General features: G+C 39.7%; 1 protein-coding gene across 1 annotated transcript in view; it reads left to right on the top strand.

Annotated features, from left to right (window-relative positions):
* RSF1 (remodeling and spacing factor 1) overlaps positions 1–26,677 on the top strand; it is a 158,063-nt gene that overhangs the window by 51,816 nt on the left and 79,570 nt on the right. The window contains exons 3-4 of the mRNA XM_025356651.1: positions 18,496–18,588; positions 24,883–25,088. Coding sequence (XP_025212436.1) covers positions 18,496–18,588; positions 24,883–25,088 — 299 coding nt within the window. The remainder of the gene's footprint in view (positions 1–18,495; positions 18,589–24,882; positions 25,089–26,677) is intronic.

The following is a 26,677-nucleotide window of genomic DNA, read 5'->3' as shown; positions in this document are numbered from 1 at the left end:
CACTTCCAGATGGGGACCATCTAGTTGATTCAAATGTAATGTATTTGAATCATCCCAAAACCATCTCCCTCCCACACACCACCCCCAGTCTGTGGAAAAATTATCTTCTGCAAAACTGGTCCCTGGTGCCAAAAAGGTGGAGGACCACTGATGCAGAAACGTGCCATCTTTTTTGTTCCTCAGCATTTTTGCATATATGGTATCTTCTGCCTGGAATACCTTCCCATCAGTTTGTTTTCCTAGCCAACTTATTTGTCCTTTAGGTCTCAGCTCAAGTAGTACTGTCTCCTTGAGTCCTTCTATCAGGAAGATGTTCCTTCATGGATTTGTTTAACCCTGTTTTACAAACTGTCGTATGGTTTTATATTGAATGTTCATTATGTACCAGGCGATGTTTAGGGCTTTCTTTGCATTATCTCAACTTTAAAATACTGATTATCCTCATTTTACTCACAAGGAAATTGATTTTGAGAAACTAAATACAGTAACTTGACTGGTCTCACATTGCTAAAAATGACAGAGCCAGCATTCAAATCCAGGACTTGGTGAATCCAGTGCTTTAAAATATCACTGATGAAATGTTCCTCACATTTGTCTTTCTTGTATATTGTAAGTTTCTTGAAGGCTTCTTTTAATCTTTTTTTTTTTTTTTTTTAAGACATCGTCTCACTCTGTCACCCAGGCTAGAGTGCAGTGGCACTGTCTCGGCTCACTGCAACCTCCGCCTCCCGGGTTCAAGCAATTCTCCTGCCTCACCCTCCTGAGTAGCTGGGACTACGGGCGCGCGCCACCACGCCTGTCTAGTTTTTTTTTGTATTATTAGTAGAGTCAGGGTTGCACCATATTGGCCAGGCTGGTCTCGAGCCCCTGACCTCATGATCCGCCCACCTTGGCCTCCCAAAGTGCTGGGATTACAGGTGTAAGCCACCATCCCGGCGGCTTCTTTTAATCATTTTTTTTTTTTTTTTTGAGATGGAGTTTCGCTCTTTTTGCCCAGGCTGGAGTGCAATGGTGCGATCTCGGCTCACCGCAACCTCCGCCTCCCGGGTTCAGGTGATTCCCCTGCCTCAGCCTCCCGAGTAGCGGGGATTACAGGCATGCGCCACCATGCCTGGCTAATTTTGTATTTTTAGTAGAGACGGGGTTTCTCCATGTTGGTCAGGCTGGTCTTGAACTCCTGACCTCAGGTGATCAGCCTGCCTCGGCCTCCCAAAGTGCTGGGATTACAGACGTGAGCCACCGCGCCCGGCCTCTTTTAATCTTTTATGCATCAGTATTAGATGGATCAATTAATCACTGAGACAATTTTAGTTTTCTTTCCCTTGACTGCCAGTAAGCTTAACTTTGTTATATTTATTTCTTAGTTATAATCATTAGCTAGTTTTCTGATGGAATTTTTACCTTCCATTATATGGCTCTTATGGCTCTCTCATCTTTCTCCTTGTGGCATCATTGTACCTATGTGTTACTGAAAGCTGTTTCTTTTCCTTTTGAAGTAAATGGAATATAATTAATATAAAAATCTGTTTAAATCCAGAGCAAGTATCTGGCATCTGCTAGGCCTTGTTGCTTTGCTCATAGCAGACATTACCAACTTAAGCCTTTCCTGCTAAGCCTAGACTTAGCAGACTACATTATTACACAAATCAGTCAGCGTTGGCATGTATTTGTCAACTCCTGTTAGTAATTCCTGAAGACAGCTGAACTAAGACCTATAGAATGAGCAGAAATTTTGTTAGGAAATAACCAGTAGCTTAGCCCTACTGTAATACAAAGTACCTAGAGAAAATGACAGTGAGTGGAGGCCTAACAATCATGTGTTCAGGAGGTTACTGTGATAATCCAACTGAGCAATAAGGAGACCTGAATTAGGGTTTTGGCACTAGGGATGGAAAGGAGGGGGTGGATGTAAGAGCTATTTGGAAGGTAAAATCAACAACTTTTGATAATTGATAGAGAGAGAGAGGTGTCTAGGAACTGAGCTTAACCAAGGGCATTCATTTGTTATTGTGCTGTATCTTGCGTTTGCTAACATACATTCATCCGTAGTAGACAGGAACTCAAAAATCTAGGCAGATGACTTTTTACTTTTACAGTGCAATTACCCTTCTAAAAATAAAGAAACCCAGCCAGGCACAGTGACTCACATGTGTAATCCTAGCACTTTGGGAGGCTGAGGCAGGTAGATTGCTTAAGCTCAGGAATTCAAGACCAGCCTGGGCAACATGGCAAAACCCCGTCTCTACCAAAAAAAAAAAGAAAGAAAGAAAATAATACAAAAAATAGCTGGATGTGGTGGTGCAAGTCTGTAGTCCCAGCTGTGCAAGAGGCTGAGGTGAAAGGATTGCTTCAGCTAGCCCAGGAGGTCGAGGCTGCAGTGAGCCAAGATTGTGCCACTGCACTCCAACCTGGGTGACAGAGTGAGGCCCTGTCTCAAAAAAAAAAAAAAAAAAAAATCATTGAATGGAAATTTAAACTAGCAGTTCTGCTAGGACCTGTTAACTCTTGCTTAGTTGGATGGGCCTTGGCCTTATTCTTCACATTCCTTTTACTTGGCAAGTCATAAAGAAATTTCTCTGCCAGTGAACCCTTACGCCTCCCTTATGCTTCCATGAAATTCCCCCGTTTTCTGTGATTGTTAATGATTGATTGATGAGCAATTTCAGACACCTTGACCATGGATAATGAATACCACTATGCTAAATAACAATTTGCCTTCACATGCCTTCGCAAATTTAGTACCCGCACCTCTACTTCCTTCTGCCCTGCCTCTTTCCTGAAGACAACCATGTGAAGACCTTTAAAACTAGTGGGATAACCGATTTTTCATAAGTTATCCCTTAAAAGAAATCTCACTTGATTTCTTTTAGCCTCAGAATAATTTCTAAGTAAATAGGAGTTGTTTTTTAAAAAAAACACTATAACATCAAATATAGTAAGTGTTTCAAAGAAATGTTAAAAAATGAAAGCAAATATGTGTCTTAGAATACACAGAAAGTATTTTGGGGGGCTCAATACTTGAAACATGATGTCATTAAGTAGAAAATAATCTAATGTGGCCGGGCACGGTGGCTCACGCCTGTAATCCCAGCACTTTGGGAGGCCAAGGCAGGTGGATCACAAGGTCAGGAGATTGAGACCATCCTGGCCAACATGATGAAACCCCGTCTCTACTAAAAATACAAAAAATTAGCTGGGCATGGTGGTGCACACCTGTAATCCCAGCTACTCAGGAGGCTGAGGCAGGAGAATCGCTTGAACCGAGGAGACGGAGGTTGCAGTGAGCCAAGATCACAGCCCTGCACTCCACTCTGGTGACAGAGTGAGACTCCGTTTCAAAAAAAAAGAAAAGAAAAAAGAAAGAAAGAAAATAACCTAATGTGTCTTTTCTGGGGTGTTTTTCTACCCCTCAACAGAAAATGACCATATTCATTTGTACCTTGAAAGTAAAGTACCTAGTATTAGGTTTAGAAATCCCTTGAAAATGAATACATTTGGCAATAGATGCCCTTGATCTAAACAGCAATTTCAGAAAGACCCATTGTCATCTGTTAGCAAATCATAAAGGCCACTTTTTGTCATTTGTTAATTTGGTTATATTTTGACAAGAACTGGATGTTCCTTTACTGTTGTATTTCTCAAAAGTAAATTAAGATTAATACTCTTAATTTTTATTTGCATTGTTAGTATTTTGTGTTTTTATTTTTTGAGATGTAATTCACGTAACATAAAATTCACCATTTTAAAGTGTACAGTTCATTGGTTTTTAGTGTATTTACTATGTTGTGCAAACATAGCCACTAATTCCAAAACTTCTCTAACATCTCAGTAAGAAGCCTTGTATCTATTATCAATCAGTATCAATCACATCCCCACCTTTTCCCCTGTATCCATCTGTATGGATTTGCTTACTGTGGACATTTCTTATAAATGGAATCATAAAATATGTGGTCTTTCCTATTTTCTTTCTCTTAGTATAATGATTTCCAGGTTTATGTACATTGTATCGTGTATCATATTATTCCTTTTTATTGCCAAACACTAATCCATTATATGGATAATAGCATCTTTTATGTATCCGTCATCAGTTGAGGGACATTTGCTTGTTTCCTACTTTGTTGTCTATTAGGAATAATGCTGCCATAGACATTTGTGTGCAAGTTTTTCTGTGAACATGTATTTTCATTTCTTTCCTGTATATAACTAGGAGTAGAATTGTTCGGTCATATGGTAATTCTGTGTTTAACTTTTTAAGGAACTGCCAAACTGTTTTCCATAGCGGCTGTACCATAGCAATTTATATTGTACTGATAGCAATTTATGAGGTTTCCAGTTTCTTTGTAACTTTTTAATAATAATGATAATAGATAATATTTGACAGCTTATTATAAACTCAGTGCTATGCTTGTTTTGGTTTTTTTTTACATGCATCACCATTTAATTCTCACCACAATCTGGACCATAGAATGGTAAATTACTCCCAAGGTCACATAGACACCAGGTGGTAAAGCAAGGATTGAACACGGGTTTGTCTGATAGCAGAGCATGAATGCTTAATGCTTTATATATTGCAAAGGATTTTCTTTTTCTTTTTTTTCTTTTTGAGACGGAGTCTTGCTTTTTCACCAGGCTGGAGTGAGTGCAGTGGCTCAATCTTGGCTCACAACAACCTCTGCCTCCCGGATTTAAGCAATTCTGCTGCCTCAGCCTCCTGAGTAGTTGGGATTACAGGCACACGCCACCACGCCCAGCTAATTTTTGTATTTTTAGTAGAGAGACGGGGTTTCACCATGTTGGCTAGGATGGTCAGGTGTGAGCCACTGTGCCCTGCCTTAGCATCTTCATATAACTTTTACAAAGTTATATGAACCATTTAACTTTGTAAAATGTTCCTTAGAGAATACCATTTACTCTGTGCTAATGTATGAGCAACCAGGATTTATTCTCATAACTGAATTGCAGGTGGTAGTGCAGAAAGGACATTGGATTTGTATTGGGGAAAACATTTACCTGAACAATGCTAATTACTAGGTGTATAAGTTTTTTCATGAAGGTATAGTCTCTGCATAGTGTCTTTCAAATAGTTGAAACCCAGCAAATATTCTTTAAATATTAATAATAAATTACCAAAGCAACAGGAGAGTAATTTTAGAGAAGTTTTCTTCTCTTCTATGGCTGGCATTCCTTTGGAAATTGGTGTGAACTTGGGTCAAATTATTTATACTTGTGGATGTAGAAATGTTAGGTTGCATTTTCTCTAGTTTTCTACTGAACTGCTATGTGACTTCAGATGGTCCAATGAATGTTTTGTAATACTAAAATGCCTAAATATTTTTCCCACAGAGACGCATTCGCTAAATACTTTAATATCTGGGAAACCTCCTGTGGCAAGAGTGCTCTTGAATTTTTTTTCAAGTGTGCAAGATTTGTTTTAGTTATAAAATATCAATTATATACTGTTCCAGCTGAGTGTGGTGGCTCATGCCTGTAATCCCAGCACTTTGGGAGGCCAAGCCAGGCAGATCACCAGAGATCGGGAGTTCAAGACCAGCCTGGCCAACATGGTGAAACCCTGTCTCTACTAAAAATACAGAAATTAGCTGGGCGTGGTGGCGGGTGCCTGTAATCCCAGCTACTCAGGAGGGTGAGGCAGGAGAATCACTTGAACCCGGGAGGCAGAGGTTGCAGTGAGCTGAGATCGCACCACTGCACTCCAGCCTGGGTGACAAAGTGAGACTCCATCTCAAAAAAGAAAAGGTACTGTTCCTTCATAGTCACAGAACTTGCTTAGTAAAGAATGCCTGTAAGTATAATGTCAGTGTGTTTTGAAAGAAGTTACATAAAAATAGCATTTTAAAGTTGTTTATCATTGCTTTCACTAAGCAGATAAATGTGGAAGTGAAAAAAAGTCTTTTCTTAAAATTTCATGACTATAAAAAGTTTTAGGAATTCATTGTAAAGTATTACTATATTAATGACATACTTTTCTTGATTTTCGACTGAGCTGAATATGATGGAAGAATGCAGTATATAAGATTTATTGAGTTTTTATTGTGGTATTTTTATTTGTATTTTGTTTATGTATTTATTTTAGAGATAGGGTTTCACTCTTGTCACCCAAGGTGGAGTGCAGTGGTATAATCATAGCTCACTATAATCTCTAATTGCTGGGCTCAAGTGATTCTCTTGCCCCAGGCACTTGAGTGGCTAGGACCACAGGCAAGTGCCACAATGCCAAGCTAATATTTTTTATTTTTCGGAGAGATGGCATCTCGCCACGTTTGCCCAGTGTGGTCTCAAACTCCTGGGCTCAAGTGATCCTCCTGCCTTGGCCTCCCAAAGTGTTGGGATTACAGATGTGAGCCACTGCACCCGGTTGATGGTATTTTAAAAATATCTTTTGACTGTTGCCTATAGTATAAAATACTTTTTTGTTGAACTATGACAACTTGCAAAATACAATGGATACACTATTTCATATCTTACAGAAAAATTAACTGAAAATGGATCAACAACCTAAATATAAGGGCTAAATCTATGAAACTCTTAGAAAAAAATAAAGGGAAATCTTCATGACCTTGGATCTGGCAATGGATTCTTATATAGAAAACCGGAAGACTGAGCAACAACGTAAAAAATAGATTAGTTAGACTTTGTCAAATTTTAAAACATTTGTACATCAAAGAACATTATGAAGAAAGTGAAAAGACAGCCTACAGAATGGAAGAAATTATATTGCAAATTGCGCATATTGCAAATCATATAACTGATAAGCATTTAATGTTTGAGATACATATAAGGAGCTCCTAAAACTCAGCAACATAAAGACAACCCAATTGGCAAAATTTTGAATAGACATTTCTTCAAAGAAGATACACAAAGATCAAAAAACACATGAGAAGAAGTTCATCATTTGTCCTTGGGGAAATGTGATTCAAAACTGTAAGATACCACTTTACACCTAACAGGATGGCTATTTTTTTTTTTTTAAGTAAGTGTGGTGATTTTGTGGAGAAATTAGAACTCTCCTAAATTCCTTGTGAGAATGTAATATGGTACAGCTGCTATGGAAAGGAGTTTGGCAGTTCCTCATAAAGCTCATCAGAATTGCCATATGACCTAGCAATTCCACTCCTACATATATAATTACTCCAAAGCAGGGACTCAAACAGATCTTTGTATGCCAATGTTTATTGCAGCATTATTCACTGTAGCCAGAAGGTAGAAACAACCTGTGTTCCTCAACAGATGGATGGATGTTGCATTGAAAAGAAATCTTATGTATAATGTAAAAGAAAGATGAATTGGACTTTTTTCAGAAATCTTGTGGTTTTGCTGGACATCCACTTAAAAATGGAATCTGTGAAAGTTCTTTTGTGAGTGGTAAAACCATGTAAACTTGTTACTGCTTTTAAGATATTTGCACAATCTGAATCTATCTTCTTTTTTTTTTTTTTTTAAAAGACTGGATCTCCCTCTGTTGCCCAGTCTCGAGTGCAGTGGCGCAGTCACAGCTCACTGCAGCCTTGATCCCCTGGGCTCAGTGATCCTTCCACTTACTTCAGCTTCCCCAGTAGCTGGAACTACAGACTCACGCTACCACACCTGGCTAATTTTTTAAATTTTTTTATTTTAGAGACAGTGTCTCACTATGTTGCCCAGGCTGATCTTGAACTCCTGAGCTCAAGTGATCTCCCAGCCTCCCAGAGTGCTGGGATTACAAGCATGAGTCACCACGCTCAGCCTGAATCTGACTTCTCTTGAATATCCTCTGCCACAGTGTAGCTCAAGCTTCGTTACCTTTCCTTTGAATTATTACAACAGGCTTTAGTTGTTCTCTTGACATCAGAATCTGTGTTCCTGTCTGTCCTGCAGTGCCAACAGGACTATTTTCTTTTTTTTTTCTGAGACGGAGTTTTGCTCTGTCACCAGGTTGGGGTGCAGTGGCACAGTCTTGGCTCACTGCAACCTCCACTTCCCGGGTTCAAGCGATTCTCCTGCCTCAGCCTCCCAAGTAGCTGGGATTACAGGCATGTGCCACCTTGCCCAGCCAATTTTTGTATTTTTAGTAGAGACGGGGTTTCACCATGTTGGCCAGGATGGTCTCGATACCCTAACCTCGTGATCCACCCGCCTTGGCCTCCCAAAGTGCTGGGATTACAGGTGTGAGCCACCGTGCTTGGCCCCAGGACTATTTCCTATTAGTACCTCCAGAGCCTCGTTGGGTCTCCATATTTACTAGGCATGACCCACTTTCGTAGACCTGCTCACTGTCTTCCTTCATGGTCTTGTCTCTGTCCATTGCCAATCCCAAAAACGTTTATGTCAGGGCTCTATGCTAGCCTTTATGCTAGAGCTCTAGCATAAAGAACTGTATTCAACTCCACCTTGACAGAACATGCCATAATCATTCACATCTCCCCTTAAAAAAAAAAAAACAGTTTTTTTTCTTTCTGAAATGAGCTGTACCTCCTTATTCATTTAAACCTCAATCATCCGTCTGGTCCTAGCACAGATGTTACCACCTGAAGAAAAGTTTCCTTGGTCTCCCTTCATCTCTTGGCTTGAGTTAGTGTTTCCTCTCTGTTTTCATAGTACTTTATACCTATGTCAGTTACTCACTTTGTAGATAACTCACTGACTACTTCTCCCCTGATAATTGTTTGTTTATGAATTGTCTCTTCCTCTCTGGATTCTGAAATTCTCGGAGCAGAGACTTTTAATCCATCTTTGCCCTTCCAGTATTTAAAACAGGGTATGTCTCGTAGCACTGTTCCATAAATGCTTCAGTCCTCCAGAATGATTATTGCAATTCCTGTTTCTCTCATTCTTTGAGTAAAGTACATATCCACTTTGCCCTACTTTCCTCCTGAGGTTAACATTACTTTCAATCTAAGGGTTGTTAGAGAATTTTATCATGTTACTATTTTCTTTTCGGTGTAGCATTTTCACTGCTTGATATTTTCTTACTAGTTTACCCATTTTAGTGCCTCCATGATGACAAGTTGTCTTCTTCACCGTGGTATCCAAGCGTTTGACTAGTTCCGGCCATATAGTCTGCACATAGTAAATGTTTGTGGAATTATTGAAAAGGTTGTTATGAGAATTTACTGAGTTAATATTTTAAAGTATTTAGAATAGTATTTGGCACATAGTAAATATGCAAAAAATGTTATTATTCTAGTAAAATTTGAAAATTTTCTTTTTGTTTTGAGACAGAGTTTTGCTCTTGTTGTCCAAGCTGGAGTGCAGTGGTGTGATCTCAGCTCACTGCAACCTCTGCCTCCTGGATTCAAGCGACTCTCCTGCCTCAGCCTCCCTAGTAGCTGGGGATTACAGGCATGTGCCACCACCCCCGGCTAATTTTGTATTTTTAGCAGAGACAGGGTTTCTCTGTGTTGGTCAGGCTGCTCTCAAACCCCCAACCTCAGGTGATCTGCCCACTTCGCACTCCCAAAGTGCTGGGATTACAGGCGTGAGCCACCACGCCTGGCCTGAAAAGTTTCTTTAGGATGTGTTGTGTTACCTAAAGAAATTATTGCTAGTTAAGATAATTTTTTTTAATTAAGATAAAAACAGTACCTTTGTGTGTCTTTCGAATGCTCATCATGTTTGTTTTGTACTTGCTCTTTGTCTCAAACTTTGTCAAGGGATATGAATATGAGTAAGATGCAGCTCTTCACTTCCCAGAGCTCAGCTATTAAATTCTTCTTCACACCTGTAATCCCAGCACTTTGGGAGGCCAAGGCAGACAGATCACGAGGTCAGGAGTTCAAGACCAGCCTGGCCAATATGGTGAAACCCCGTCTCTACTAAAAATACAAAAATTAGCCGGGTGTGGTGGCGCGTACCTGTAGTCCCAGTTACTTGGGAGGCTGAGGCAGAAGAATTGCTTGAACCTGGAGGGGCAGAGGTTGCAGTGAGCTGAGATCACACCACGGCACTCCAGCCTGGGCAACAGAGCAAGACTCCATCTCAAAAAAAAAAAAATTCTTGATTCAGATTTGAAAGGTTTGAGTAAAGACAGTGTGACCCAGTCAGAAGATCTCTGAATGACTTTCAGCAACACACTTTTTAGATGTCTGATACATACCATCATCTTTATGTACAAACAAATCTCTTGTTAACTTCCTTCTCCCAGTTTTAATACCTTAGTTAAAGCATTTTTCCTGTTTGTTCAAGCCAGGGAACCTTGATAAATCCAGGGGTTACCCTTGATTTTTCTTTCCACTTACCCTCCACATCTGTTCCATCAGCTGTCCTGATAATTCTACCTCCAAATCACAGCTTACTTCTCTCTGATCCCCACTACCCTCATAATGCATGCCACCATTGGCCTTCAGGTTGGTTTCTTAGTTTCCCCTTCTTGCCCCTCTGCAATCCATTTTCTACACAGCAGCCATGATTTCAAATGAAGCGTAATTCAGATCATACTATTTTCCCCTTATTTAAAATCCTTTAGTGGTATCCCATCATATTTGAAATGGAATCTTAATTCCTTACCCTGACCTACATAATTTGGCCTTTGGTTATCTATTTTGCCCTGCCTTTTGCCACTTGCCTCCTTAGTCTAGTTAATTTACACTGGTCTTTTTTCTTTTTTGAGACAGGGTCTCACTGTCTCACCCAGGCTGGAGTGCAGTGGCAAGATCTCGGGTCACTGCAACCTTGACTTCCTGGGCTCAAGCAATCCTCCCGCCTCAGCCTCCCTAGTAGCTAGGATTATAGGTGTGTACTGCCATACCAGGCTGGGACTACACACCTGAGCCACCATGCCTGCTGATTTTGTTAGTTTTAGTTTTTGTTTTTATGGGTTTTTGTTGTTGTTGTTGTTGTTGTTTGGCACAGAGTCTCACTGTCGCCTAGACTGGAATGCTGTGGTGTGATCTCAGCTCATTGCAACCACCATCTCCCTGGCTTCTGCCTCAGCCCTGCCCCGTCACCCCAACCCCACAACCTTAACTGGGACTACAAGCATGCACCACCATGCCTGGCTAATTCTTTTTCATTTTTTGTAGAGACAGGGTTTTGCCATGTTGCCCAGGCTGGTCTCAAACTCCTGGGCTCAAGCGATCCTCCTGCCTTGGTTTCTCAGTGTGCTGGGATTACAGGAGTGAATCACCACACACCAAGCCCTAATTTTTAAAAGTTTTGGTAGACACAAGTCTCCCTGCATTACCCAGGCTGGTCTCAAACTCCTGGGTTCAAGCGATGCTCCTACCTCGGCCTCCCAAAGTGCTGGGATTACAGGCATGAGTCACCTACTCCAGTCTCAAATGTCAACTTTTTAATGAGGTCTTCAGTAAGCGCCCTAAGTAGTACTCAGACTTTCTGTATCACATTACTGTTTTTTATTTTCAGCATATCATTTTTAGCGCTTGATATTTTCTTACTAGTTTTCCTGTTTGACTGCCTCATAGGATATAACCTCCATCATGATGGTAGAACCACCGAATGCCCTTTGTCCACGCAGAGCAGGGGAATTGCAATAGTGGAAGAGTTTTACCAAGATAGAACCAGCTAAAGGGAAGACCAGAGTCATAATTATTATTCAAATTAGTCTCCCCTAGCATTTGGGGGCTAGGGTTTTTCAAACACAGTTTAGGGGAAGGGGCGGGGTGGCTAGGCAATGGGTGCTTACTGCTTATTGGTTGGAGGTGCAAGAGAAATGGTCTTCCTGCATACTTGGTCGTTGCTGGGTGGGGCCACAGGTTGGCAGGTCCAGGTGGAGCCACTGGTCATTAGACATGCAACAAACCTGGAAAGACCTCTCGAAAGGCCAATCTTAGGTTGTACAATAGTGATGTTATCTGCAGGAATAATTGGAGAAGTTGCATGTCTTTTTACCTTCTGAATAATGGCTAGCAGTCCTTTACCTGTACTGGGGGAGTCCAGTCTTTTGGCTTCTCTGGGCCACATTGGAAGAAGAGGAGTTACCTTGGGGCACACGTAAAATACACTAACATGAATGATAGCTGATATGCTTTAAAAAAACACAAAAATTCTCATGTTTTAAAAAAGTTTACAAATTTGTATTGGGCCGCATTTAAAACCATCCTGGTGTGGGCCACGCGTTGGACAAGTTTGCACAGCTTAGTTAGTTCAGGCTCCTCTGTCCTCCTAGCCTAGTGGTGTCTCATTAGCTTTACAAAGGCAGTTGAGTTTTGGGGAAGGGCCTTTGTCATTTAAATTGTAAACTAAATGTCTCCCAAAATTTAAGCCCAGGAATAATTAAGGGCAGATTAAAGGCAAGATGGGAGTTGGCTAGATCAGACCTCCCCCATTGCCATAATGTTCTCACTAGTATAATTTTTGCAAAGGCAATTTTGTTACCAGAAAGAGGTCCCAATCCAGACCCAAAGAGAGAGTGTTCTTGGAGTTCACACAAGAAAGAATTCGAGGCAAATCCATAAGGTAAAATGAAAGCAAGTTTATTAAGAAAGTAAAGGAATAAAAGAATGGCTGCTCCATAGGCAGAGCAACCCTGAGGGCTGTTGCTTGCCGTTTTTATGGTTATTTCTTGATTATATGCTAAACAAGGGATGGATTATTCATGCCTCCCATTTTTAGACCATATAGGGTAACTTTCTGGTGTTGCCATCTCTTTTGTAGACTGTTTTGGTCCAGGGGGAGTGTAGCGGTGAGGACAAATAGGTCATTCTCGTGGCCATCTTGTGATTTTGGGGGGTTTGGGGCGGCTTCTTTACTGTTTTATCAGCAAAGTCTTTATGACCTTTATCGTGTGCCGACCTCCTGTCTCATCCTGTGACTTAGGATGCTTTAACCTCCTGGGAATGCAGCCCAGTAGGTCTCAGTCTTATTTTACTCAGCTCCTATTCAACATGAAGCTGCTCTGGTTCAGATGCCTCTGACAGTTTGTGACCTCATCTGGGGTGACATCCAAGGTTTATTGTTTCACAGCCAGGGACATCAAGGACTCAGATACACAGAGAGTGAGGTTAAGAGTGGAAGTTTAATAGGCAAAAGAGAGAATAGCTCTCAGCCACAGAGAGGGGTCCCAGGAAAATGGGTTGCCAATTCACCGTGACATGCAGCAGGTTTTATAGATGAAATGGTGGGGAGGTGGTGTCTGATCTACATAGGGCATGAAAAAACAGTTAAGAACATGTGTGCCATTCGCATAGGAGCGAATCTCTGGCATCCCCCACCTTAGTCTTTTATTATGCAGGTGAGTTTTCAGCCTGAGCTGTGCCTTGTTCCCCATTTCTTTGTTACTGTGCACGTGCTAATGAAAAAGGGAAGATGGAGTTTCCATGGTGGACATGCCTGGCCCCCAGGTAGCCCTTTTCTATTGGCACAGCTGCCAGCATTCCCCCGTGCAAGCTTTCAGCTTCCATATTTACGTTTGCAGCTTGATTTTTCAGGCTGTTCTTTGTTAGAAAAATAAATAACTTCTTGGGCTGCTTTTTGTTAGAAGGGAAGTTCTGCTGAAGACTCTTTTGCCCTCACTGTCTGCCTAAATAATTTCTTTCTATCTCCTGTATCAGTTTCAATGGGTTGTCTTTTTCACCATGGTATCTGAGCTCCTAGACTAGTTACTGCCATTTAGTCTGCACATAGTAATATTTGTGGAATCACTGGTTAAGTGAATCTCTATCAACTTTATGTTTCTCAATTGTAAAATAAGGATTTGGCTCTAAATGATCTCCAAGGATTCTCCTTGTCAAAGATAAAGCCTGACACTAGTTAAAGCTTGATAAAGACAGATTTTACTTAGTAACTATCGCAGTACAGGAAGGAGCTGTGTTGTGTTCGAATTTGTGCAGAGGTGACTGGGTGTTTATAAGGGAGAAAGAAGGAATAGGGAAAGGAGTGGGAGGAATGGGGGAGCTTTAGTCAAGTTATGGAAGTGAAAAATTTAAAAAGCAGCTAAGAGCGTTGTTGACTTTCTATGATTATGTCATTTTTGTCTTCTAACTAGCATTAATGGAAATTAGGCATCTACCCTCTCACAGAGACTGGTAGACTAAGGCCCTGTCTGTTGGTTACATTTCAGAGGAATGGCCTTCAGGTCCTTCAGAAAGATATTCTGAGTCTTAGGAGATACATATGCATCTCAAGGGGACAGAAGAAGGATTTACAATTTTAAATTTGCTTGTTTAATAAATGGGAAGGGAAAGTCTGGGACCTGTCTTCAGTCAGATGTTGGCTGGAATCAGAAGTAAATTCCTTTGAGAGCCTTGGGTTTTTCCAGACTGGAACTAGCTCCCCCCAGGGATGAGACCTTAGGCTCTTAGAATCTCTTTTTAAATTTCTTATGAGTTATCCGAAAGAATTATTGGTACTTTGATTGTTTATATAAATCCAAGATAAATCAGTTAATGATCCCACTGAGATAAAGTCTATATATTTGCTCTGTAGGCATGTGAAGTCACCTTTCCTATATATATTGAGCTGATATGGAACCTTTAAAAAAGCTCCTGCCCAACATTTTCCATCCTCATCCTCCACTTTGTTTACCTGTATGTAGAGGTTAGGAGGAAAAGATGCAGGGGGTATTGGAATGGCAGTAGACTGTTGGCCAGGATGCCTCCCTGGCCACATATTTGACTTTCACCCTTGAAGGCACTAAACATTGATTCTGGTGTTGTATCAGGAGAACGGTTGTCCCTCAAGCACCATGCAGGAGAATGCAATAGGACCTGACCTGTCAGCTAGATTTATAGAGCATCAAGCAGAACAAGTATTATAGAATAATGATTTATGGTGATAATAGGTATGAATGTTATGTCAAATTGTTCATGTTTTAGATATTAGAACATTCTCTCCCTCAAGAGAAATTGCATGTAAAACCAAATTATAATTATAAGGCTTCTTGGTCAGAATCAAGTTGGAGCATGGGGAATTAATATGAATTACCAATGTAATTAGGATCTGGTTGCTTCCAGGACCCAAGAATTCACCATTATAGACAGTCTCTGATAGACACAGCTAATTTCTGGCTCCCTAGGCAGATTATAGCTCATGAGCCACATCCTGCCTGGTACCTGTCTCAGAAAGCTAAGAATGGTTTTTACGTATTTAGATGATTGGGAGAGAAACTCGAAGAATAATATTTGGTGACATGTAAAAATTAAATTCAAATTTCATTATCCATAAACAAAGTGTTACGGGAATACAGCCATGCTATTCATTTATGTATATTCTATGGCTGATTTTGCACCATGATAGTAGATTTGAATAGATTCAAGAGAGACCCTATGGCCCACAGTGCCTAAATTATTTCTTGTTTTGGCCCTGAGAAAAAGTTTGCTTGTCCTGGGTGTACATTAAATAGTTTTGCCTAATAATTATTTAGATGTCTTTTTGAATAATCTTTTTATTTGCAAGTTTTATTTGCAGTGTTCATTTTGTGGTAATAGTAGGTTATGGCTGTTTTGTGCATAGCTAATTAGTGGATTTTTTTTTTTTTTTTAACATCAAATGGCACAGGAGTATGTCTAAATTGCCCTTAAAGAAATACAAAATGGGCCAGGCGTGTGGCTCACGCCTGTAATCCCAGCACTTTGGGAGGCCAAGCCAGGTGGATCACAAGGTCAGGAGTTCGAGACCATCCTGACCAATATGGTGAAACCCCGTCTCTATAAAAAATACAAAAATTAGCCGGGCATGGTGGCGGGCGCCTGTAGTCCCAGCTGCTCGGAAGGCTGAGGCAGGAGAATCGCTTGAACCTGGGAGGCGGAGGTTGCAGTGAGCTGAGATCGCACCACTGCACTCCAGTCTGGGTGACAGTGAGACTCTGTCTCAGAAATACAAAATGAGTAGTAAATTTATCTTTGAAATCTGCAAAACAAATGTATTGTACCCTAAATGCTATAAATAAAGGTCAGTAAATTTAAGTTAAGCAGTGTGGGGGCAAAGGATTTTTATCGTCTTTATATCCATTTCTCTTTTTTTATCCTCCCCTTTTACACATAGATGCTAAGGTAGTTGTTGTTTTTGGAATTTGTGACACCGTGAGCCATTGGCTGTGCTTCTGTATCTGGTTTGTTGGCCAAACTTTGGAGCTATGTCATTTTTCACCTCTCAGATACTAAGGATGAGCTTCCCATACTCGGCATTAGCCTCTGGGATAGTCAGCCAATGTTATCTTCTTCTAGGGGCCTGGTACTCAACCAAGCACTCAATAAATGCTTCATTCAGGTCATAGCCGGACTCTGCATTGTTGATTGTCTCTCTTTCTTTTTTTTAAATTTGAGATATTCACATACCAGAAAATTTACCCTTTAAAAACAAACAATTTAGTGTTTATTAGTGTATTTACAGGGAATGTACAACGATCATAATTATCTTAATTTGAGAACACTTTTATTACTCTGAAAAGAAATTGCCTACCCATCAGCAGTCACTTCCCATTGCTTCCTTCCCCTATCCACTGGGAACTGCTAATCTACTTTTACCTATATGGATTTGACTATTTTAGACATTTCATATACATGGAATCATGCAATATGTGTCCTTTTGTGTCTGGTTTCTTTCACTTAAGATGTTTTCAAGCCTCATCCATGCTATAGTATATCATTACCTCATTTCTTTTTATGGCTATATGTGTCCTTTTGTGTCTGGTTTCTTTCACTTAAGATGTTTTCAAGCCTCATCCATGCTATAGTATATCATTACCTCATTTCTTTTTATGGCTACATAAAATTCCGTTGTGTGATGTACCACAGTTTATCCATTCACCTGTTAGTGGACATTTGGGTTGCTTCCACCTTTTGGCAGTTGTGAATAATACTGCTAGGAACATTTGTATACAAATTTTTGTGTGGATGTATGTTTTCCTCTTTCTTGTGTAAATAGGAGTATAATGGCTATGTCATATGGTAGCTAAATATTAACATTTTAGAAACTGCCAAGCTGTTTTCCCAGGCAACTGCACCATTTTACATTCTCACTAACAACCTGTGAGCATTCAAATTTTCCATATCCTCACCAACATTTATTATTATCTTTCTCATTGTGGTAAAGTGTCTATTCAGATTCTGACATTTTAGCTTTTGGTATAATCACTTTAGGGTCTTCCTCGTGTAATATTTCTATTTTCCCCTTTTTCTGTATATCTGGTTTTTTCCTCTCTAAAAACATAACACTGTCAGCCAGAGGAAGTAATATATTCTAGGGAATGGGAAACTTATGCTTCCTGTGAGTCTTTTAAGACTGTCCATTGTCCATCTGGGCAACATGGAGAAACCCTGTCTCTACAAAAAATACAAAAATCAGCCAGGCGTGGTGGCACATGGCTGTAACCCCAGCTCCTTGGAAGGCTGAGGTAGGAGGATCACCTGAGCCTAGAGAGGTCAAGGTTGCAGTGATATGTGATTGTGCCACTGTAATCTACCTTGGGTGACAGAGTGAGACCTATCTCAAAAAAAAAGATCCTCTATTATATTGTTCCTGGCCATACTGCTTGTTTTGTATTCTTTTTCTATATTAATACTAATCTATTATTTTATTACACAAATCAATGAAAAGAGATGACATTAGTGCAGGCTAGGAAAAGGGTAACCCACCTGAGAGAGCCAGCTTGTTTTTCTCCTGTCTACCTCATTCCCTATACTCCAGGTTAATCTCTTGCCTTGTGTTGGTTCTTCTCCTTTGGCCCTCATTATGCGCTTTGCTCCTTGAATTGCAAGAAATATGTGAAATTGCTGGCATTTTGTATCATTTTATGCCTACTTAATGGCCTTTAAGATAATATTATTACTGTTCTGGTTTTATTGCTGAAAAAACTAACTCACAGAGGTCATAGAACCTGTTTGCATTTCATAGAACCCATTTGCATTTCACTGTGTGTTAACTTCCCTTACTGGCTTCCTCCGACCTCTAGGTTAGGGGGATGCTGCTAAAATGAGATAAAGTTTCTTGCACTGGCTTTGAAGTGCAGTGGTTATTCAGATCTTCTTTGGTCTGTTACAGTGGCTCTGGTTTGCCTGAAATGCTTGTGTAGAAAGAGAAGCCTAGACATTTAAAGCCAAGTTACATAAGTTTTCATATGCCAAGAATGGAATTTTAGCTTTACTCCTATGTAGTAGAATAATGAGTTCGAGAGAGGCGTGGTTAAAAGTATGTATACAATTTGGCATGTTTTTTGAACTAATTCTGTCCTAGGCATAAAAATGAATAAATTTTTGTCATCGCCCTAAAGGAACTCCAGCCATTTGGAGAGATGGAATCAAATAATTACTCTCATGTGGGAAATGTGTCTAGAAAGTATGTATAAAGTTCTTGATAGCAGAGAAGAGAGCTACAGAGATCCCTTCTTACCCTAAATTCGGTTATCAAACAATAGTAAATACTTTTTATCATTTTAAGTAGTATGCATTTTAGGGTGCAGTTGGATTGGACTGTTTGGTGTAACCTCTTTCCTTTATAAACATGTATTAACAAGAACAGATAGCATAGTTGTACAAGCCTACCAATATAAATAAAACAAAAATTGCTTTCATGTATTAAGATGTTAACTTTATCTGACAGATATGCCAAGAGTTTAACAGTACCTGGGCATGGGAGATGGAGAAGAAGGGCTATCTTGAAATGAGTGTTGAATGCAAACTAGCACTCTTAAAGGTAATAAATTTATTATTTGTTACAGTTATTTCAATTTAAAATTTAATTTTTGACTCCTGGTTAAATTGGAAAATAAAAAGTAGACATTTTTATTATTAGCAGAAGAGGAGTCTCTTTTTTGGTGACAATCTATTCTTTAAAGTGCTGTTTTTTTTTAATGCATACGTATATCTAGGTTTAATTATCTCTTCTTGTAGGGACAGTAATAACATGGGCAAGCAGTTGGTTCAAATTAGTTTTATTCATTGTTTTCAACCTTCACAATCATTACTATATACTGTAAACTGTGGATAATTTTCTACTGATTTACTAAATTAGCAATTTGATACTGTTTTCTGGATGACTGGGAGCATGTCATTTTGTACTTAATACAACCCTCACATGACCAAACCAAGTTGATTTCAATGGGTCATCTCAAAGTAGGCTTTTTTACAAGTTTGAGTTTTCCTTTCTTTTCCTGCCCACTTCCTATCGTTGGCCCTAATTAGTAGCAAAGTGACCAGCATAATAGAGGGGAAAAATATTATTTGTGAAAACAATGAAGTTTTTGCTACTTCTAAAATTTATAGTATTTTGTAAGTAGGCTTCTTTATTCAAAAGACCTCAAGATGTTATGATGAACCTTAAAATATAATGTCAGTATACATATTATTATTTTGGAGATAGATAAGACTATAGAGTACGTGTTATTTTGCTCTTAGATGTTGATTGCTGTTGGTGCCTACACAGAAGTCTTCAAGATCAAAAAGATACCTGTCTTAGAAAACCAAATGTCATAGTAAACTCAGATTTCAGGGTGTATAATCATGCAGGTTCATCTGTCTCTAGACCAGCTTGTGGTCCCAAGGGGGTAATTAGGGTGATTCCTTGCTAGTCAAAGTTATAGAAATTATACTCATAACTTTTATTAATCCCAATTTTTGAAATACCTTTTTGTGCATTCCTATAATGTATGTGATACTTTAGTATCCATACTGACCTCTAGGTTAGGGGGATGCTGCTGAAATGTATGTAATACTTTAGTATTACATATATTATATATTAGTGCATATATATATGTTAGTGTATTATGTAAATACATAAGAATGTGGATATAATACACACATATAACTTTTCAGGATGTGTTACAAATTTTTTTAATAGTAAGGATGCTTGATCAAAAATGTTTAGAGACCATTGGGATAGCTGACATAGGTAAAGGCATAAGGGCTGTAATAGGAAGTAACTTAATGTGTTGTCTGCCTGGGCAGTGATACCCAGGAAGAAATCTGACTTATACCCTAATCATATATGAAATATATAACAAAAAGTTAGTTAGTTTTTCCAGTCTAGTATGTGAATATCTTTTTTTAAGAGAATTCTCTAGAGCCAGCTATCAGTGAAAATCTACCTTCCTTGAAACCTGCGTATGTCTCAGGCTTTCAAAAACAGATAGTCCTTTGAAGAATAATGTTCACCTAAAACCTGGAAGAAAGATTATAGAAAGTTTTATACCGTGTATCCTGAATAACCAACATGTTAATAATAAAAAAAAAAAATCCAAAGGAAATTTTAAAACTCTTGAGAGAAATGAAAATGGAAACTCAACATGCCAGAACTTACAAAATGCAGCAAAAGCAAATCTAAGAGGGAAATTTATAGCAATCAATGGCCACATTAAAAAAGAAGAAATCTCAAGTAACAACCTAATTTTACACTGCAAGAAACTGGAAGAACAAACTAAACCCAAACTTAGTAGAAGGAAGAAAATAACCAAGATATGAGTAACATTAAATGAAATAGAGACTAAAAAAATGGTAGAAAAGATAAACAAAACTAAGAGTTGGTTTTTGAGAAGATAAACAAAACTGACAACCCTTAGCTAGGCTAAGAAAGAGAGAAGACTTAAATCAGAAATTAAAGTAGAGACGTTATAACCAATACCACAGAAATACAAAGGATCAAAGAAACAACTATGAACAATTGTTTGGATTATATAGAAAAAAATGGATAAATACTAGAAGCATGCATCTTACCAAGACTGAATTACAAAGAAATAGAAAATCTGAACAGACCAATAACAAGTAAGAAAATTGAACCGGCAGTCAAAAATGTCCCATCAGAGGAAAGCCCAGGGTATGATGGCTTCACAGCTAAATTCTACCAGACATTTAAAGAATAACTAATGCTAGTCCTTCTCAATGTCTTCTAAAAAACTGAAGAGGAGAAAATACTTCCAGACTAATTTTACAAGGCCAGCATTATACTGATCCCAAAGCTGGACACAAACACTATAAGAAAAGAAATATTCCCGATGAACACAGATGCAAAAATCCTTAACAAAATACTAGCAACCAAATTTAACAGCACATAAATGGGATCATTCACCATGATCAAGTGGAATTTATCCCGGAATGCAAAGATTGTTCATCATATGCAAATCAGTAAGTGTGATACATGGCCAAGTACAGTGGCTCACACCTGTAATCCCAGCACTTTGGAAAGCTGAGGCAGGAGAATCACTTGAGCCCAGGAGTTCAACACCAGCCTGGGCAACACAGCAAGACCACTTCTCTGCAAAATATTTAAAAAGCTGGCTAGCTGGGTGTGGTGGTGTGTACCTGTAGTCCTAGCTACTGGGGAGGTTGAGGCGGAGGATTGCTTGAGCTGTGATCGTGCCACTGCACTTCAGCCTGGGTAACAGAGTGAGACTGTGTCTTTAAAAAATAAATAAGCCAGGTGGGGGTGGCTCACGCCTGTAATCCCAGTACTTTGGGAGGCTGAGGCAGATGGATCACTAGAGGTCAGGAGTTCAGGATCAGCCTGGACAACATAGTGAAACCCCATCTCTACTAAAAGTACAAAAATCAGCTGGACATGGTGGCGCATACCTGTAATTCCAACTATTAGGGAGGCTGAGGCAGGAGAATCGCTTGAGCTCAGGAGGCAGAGGTTGCAGTGAGCTGAGATCGCACCACTGCACTCTAGCCTGAGTGACAGAGAAGACTCTGTCTCAAAAAATTAATTAACTAAATAAAGTTGTGATGCTCCACATTAAGAGAATGAAGGACAAATATTATATGATCATATGAATATATGCAGGAAAAACATTTGAGAAAATTCAACTTTGCTTTCATGATAAAAACTCACAACAAATTAGGTATGAAAAGAATATGTGTCAGTGCAATAAAGTCCATATAAGACAACCCCATAGCTTACATGGTACCCAACTGTGAAAAACTGAAAGCTTTTCCTTTAACATCAGGAGCTAGACAAGGACACCCACTTGCCACTTATATTCAATATAGTACTGGAAGTCCTAGCCAGAACAGTTAGGTACCAAAAGAAATAAGTCATCGGAATTGGAAAGGAAGAAGTTAAATTGTCACTGTTTGCAGGTGACATGATTTTACGTATAAAAAATCCTAAAGGCTTAACCAACAGACTATTAGAACTAATAAATGAATTCAGTAAAATTTCAAGATATAAAATCAATATACAAAAATCAGAAGTGTTTCTACTCACAAATTACAGACTATCCAGAAAAGAAATTATAAAAACTATTCATTACAATAGTATCAAAAAATAAAATATTTAGGAGTAAATTTGACCAAAGAGGTAAAAGATCTCTGTACTGAAAACTACAAAACATTAATGAAAGAAAATACAAATGAGGCTGGGCGCAGTGGCTCATGCCTGTAATCCCAGTACTTTGGGAGGCCGAGACGGGCGGATCACAAGGTCAGGAGATCAAGACCATCCTGGCTAACACCGTGAAACCCCGTCTCTACTAAAAATGCAAAAAAATTAGCCGGGCGTGGTGGCAGACGCCTGTAGTCCCAGCTACTTGGGAGGCTGAGGCAGGAGAATGGCGTGAACCCAGGAGGCAGAGCTTGCAGTGAGCTGAGATCGCGCCACTGCACCCTAGCCTGGGCAACAGAGCGAGACTCTGTCTCAAATAAAAGACAAATGAAAAGATGTCCTGCGTTCATGGATTAGAAGAATTAATCTTGTTGAGATGTCCATACTGCCCAAAGTGACCTACAGATTCATTGCAATCCCTATCAAATTCCAGTGGCATTGTTCACAGAAATAAAACACAACCCTAAAATTCATATGGAACCACAGGAACCTGAATAACCAAAGCAATCTTGAGCCAAAAGAACAAAACTGGAGGCATCATGCTACCTGATCTCAGAATCCACTAAGTTATGGTAATCAAACAACATGGTACTGGTAAAAAGCAGATACATTGACCACTGGAACAGGACAGAAAGCCCAGAAACAAACTCCTGTGTTGATGGTCAGTCGCTTTTTGACAGTGGTGTCAAGATTACACACTGGGCAAAGGACAGTCTATTCAATAAATGGTGCTGGGAAAACTGGTCATCCACATGCAGAATGAAATTAGACCCTTATCTTACACCATACACAGAAATTATCTTAGTGGATTAAAGACTTAAATATAAGACCCGAAAGTATAAAACTACTAGAAGAGTTCAATATTCAAACCATATAAAGAACTCAAGCAACAGCGAGAAAACAATCTGATTTAAAAATGGGCAAAGGACTTCAATAGACATTTCTCAGAAAAAGACGTAGGAAATGGCCAACAGATATATGAATAAATGCTCAGTATCACTAATTATCAGGCAAATGCATTTTAGAACCACAATGGAATATCACTTCATGCTTGTTAAGATGGCTATTATCAAAAAGACAAGACAAGAGATAACAAGTTTGGTAAAGATGTACAGAAAAGGGAACCTTTGAGGCCAGGCACGGTGGCTCGTGCCTGTAATCCCAGCACTTTGGGAGGCCGAGGCGGGCAGATCACGAGGTTAAGAGATCAAGACCATCCTGGCCAACATGATGAAACTCTGTCCCTACTAAAAATACAAAAATTAGCTGGGCATGGTGGCGCACCCCTGTAGTCCCAGCTACTCGGGAGGCTGAGGCAGGAGAATCGCTTGAACCCAGGAGGCAGAGGTTGCAGTGAGCCGAGATCGCACCCCTGCACTCCATCCTGGTGATAGAATGAGACTTTGTCTCAAGAAAGAAAAGGGAGCCCTTGTATGCTGATTGTGAGAATGTAAATTAGTTCGGCCGTTATGGAAAATAGCATGGGGGTTCCTCAAAAAATTTGAAATAGAACTACCATATAATTCAGCATCCTACTACTGGATATATATCCAAAGGAAGTAGAATTTGTTTCTTGAAGTGGTACCTGCACTCCCGTGTTCACTGCAGCATTAATCACAATAAGGTTGAACCTGGAGGACATTATGTTAAGTAAAATAAGCCAGGCACTGAAAGAAATACCCCATGATATTACTTAATGTGGAATCTAAGAGTCAGACTCATAGAATCAGAGTAGCGTGGTGATTACCAGGGATTAGGGAGGTGAGGGGTAGATTGGGGAGATATTGGCCCAAGCCACAAAAAGTCAGACAGGAGGAATTAGTTCAGGAGATCAGTTGTACAACATGGTGAGTATAGATAATAACAATATATAGTATATTTGAAAATTGCTAAGGGGCTAGATTTTAAATGTTTTCACCACTAAAAATTCTAAGTACATTAGGTAGTAGATGTGTTTATTAGCTTGATTTAGCCATTCCACACTATACACATATATCAGAATACCATGGGGTATACCATAAATATATGCAATTTTTATTTGTCATTTTAAATAAGGAAAATGGAAAAAAACTACATGAAACTTTTTTAATAGAAAATTTTTTTTTGAGACAGGGTCTTGCTCTGTTGCCTGAGCCAGAGTGCAGTGGCGAGATCATAGCTCACCTCATCCTCAACCTCCCAGAGTAGCTGGGACTGTAGGCATGCACCACCATACCTGGCCAATGTTTGTATTTTTTGTAGAAACAGGGTTTCACCATGTTGCCCAGGCTAGTCTTTAACTCCTGGACTCAAGCGATCCTCCTGCTTTGGCCTCCCTAAGGGCTGGGATTACAGGTGTCAGCCACTGTGCCTGGCCTAAAACAGAAAATCTTACACCATGAGATGATTTGGGAGTTTTTAGTGCAAACGGGCTCATTCCTTTTGAAATAAAACTTTGTGTCAGTGATTGTGTTAAACCTATAAATTGGTATGGTGTTAATATAAAATGTTCCTTAAAACGTTGGCTATTCTAAACAGTATGTATGAAAGTGGGGAGAGGATACTGAAAGAAGGAATGCAGTATGTTTGTTCTGTCCACTGCTTTCCCTGAATCAATTCTACGGTTGTATCATCTTTATTGTGATGGAGAAATATTTGTGAGGTATTTTAAGCCGTGTTATGACTATTTTTCAGTACCTCTGCGAGTGTCAGTTTGATGACAATCTCAAATTCAAGAATATTATTAATGAGGAGGATGCCGATACTATGCGTCTCCAGCCAATTGGGCGAGACAAAGATGGCCTCATGTACTGGTACCAGTTGGATCAAGATCACAATGTCAGAATGTACATAGAAGAACAAGATGATCAAGATGGCTCTTCATGGAAATGCATTGTCAGGTATCTTTTATTGGAACCTTTTTACACTTATGCGTTTTGTACATTGATCTCGTTTAAAAACTAGGATGTTATCTATGAGACAGAAGTGGTTTTTTTGTTTGTGGGTTTTGGGAGTTTTCTTTTTTTTTTTTTTTTTCTTTTTTGAGACGGAGTCTTGCTCTGTTGCCCGGGCTGAAGTGCAGTGGCCAGATCTCAGCTCACTGCAAGCTCCGCCTCCTGGGTTTACGCCATTCTCCTGCCTCAGCCTCCCGAGTAGCTGAGACTACAGGCGCCCACCACCTCGCCCAGCTAGTTTTTTGTATTTTTTTTTTTTTTTTTCAGACGGAGTCTCACTCTGTCGCCCAGGCTGGAGTACAGTGGCCGGATCTCAGCTCACTGCAAGCTCCGCCTCCCGGGTTCACGCCATTCTCCTGCCTCAGCCTCCCGAGTAGCTGGGACTACAGGCGCCCGCCACCTCACCCGGCTAGTTTTTTGTATTTTTTTAGTAGAGACGGGGTTTCACCGTGTCAGCCAGGATGGTCTCGATCTCCTGACCTCATGATCCGCCCATCTCGGCCTCCCAAAGTGCTGGGATTACAGGCTTGAGCCACCGCGCCCGGCCAGTTTTTTGTATTTTTTAGTAGAGACGGGGTTTCACCGTGTTAGCCAGGATGGTCTCGATCTCCTGACCTCGTGATCCGCCCGTCTCGGCCTCCCAGAGTGCTGGGATTACAGGCTTGAGCCACCGCGCCCCGCGGGTTTTGGGAGTTTTCAAGGCCTCACCTAGTATCCAGCATAGTATCCATAGTACGCACTTAGTTTTTTATTTGTCAAGTAAATGAAAATATTCAGCAGTTCAGTCGATATTATATACACATACTTTATACATCAGGAAGCCAGAATCTGAATAGTTATAAATAATATGGACAGAAAAATACATTGTTAGACAAAAGCACAAGAAAAGCATTGTTTGGTTCTTATTTAGCTATAGTTTTCTTTTTTTTTTTTAAACAGAGTTTCGCTCTTGTTGCCCAGGCTGGAGTGCAATGATGCAATCTTGGCTCATTGCAACCTCTGCCTCCCGGGTTCAAGTGATTCTCCTGCCTCAGCCTCTCGAGTAGCTGGGATTACAGACATGTGCCACCATGCCTAGCTAATTTTGTTATTTTTAGTAGAGGCAGGGTTTCTCCATGTTGGTCAGGCTGGTCTCGAACTCCCAACCTCAGGTGATCTACCTGCCTCGGCTTCCCTAAGTGCTGGGATTACAGGCGTGAGTCACCGCGCCCAGTCTTTAGCTATAGTTTTCTATTCAGTGTTAATTAGTTCTAATTATTTTAATTTATTCGTTTCATCTTGACACAGTATATATTCTATTTGCTGTGCATACATTTCTTTATTGGAGTTCTGAGGAAATCTTGGGAACATTGCACTTTTTTGTCATAGTTCTCTTTTTAAAAGTCTTGATTTTTTAATTTGTGTTGACATATATTTGAACAGAAACATTTAATATATAACCATGAAATACAACTTCAAAAAAAACCCTGTAATACTAGAACCATTATTACAGAATCTTTGTGTCTTTAGTTTTCTGTCACTGTAACTTTATTATT

The sequence above is a fragment of the Theropithecus gelada genome, chromosome 14 (assembly GCF_003255815.1).
Source record: "Theropithecus gelada isolate Dixy chromosome 14, Tgel_1.0, whole genome shotgun sequence".
Lineage (NCBI taxonomy): Eukaryota > Metazoa > Chordata > Mammalia > Primates > Cercopithecidae > Theropithecus > Theropithecus gelada.
This window is presented reverse-complemented; position numbering and strand designations above follow the sequence as displayed.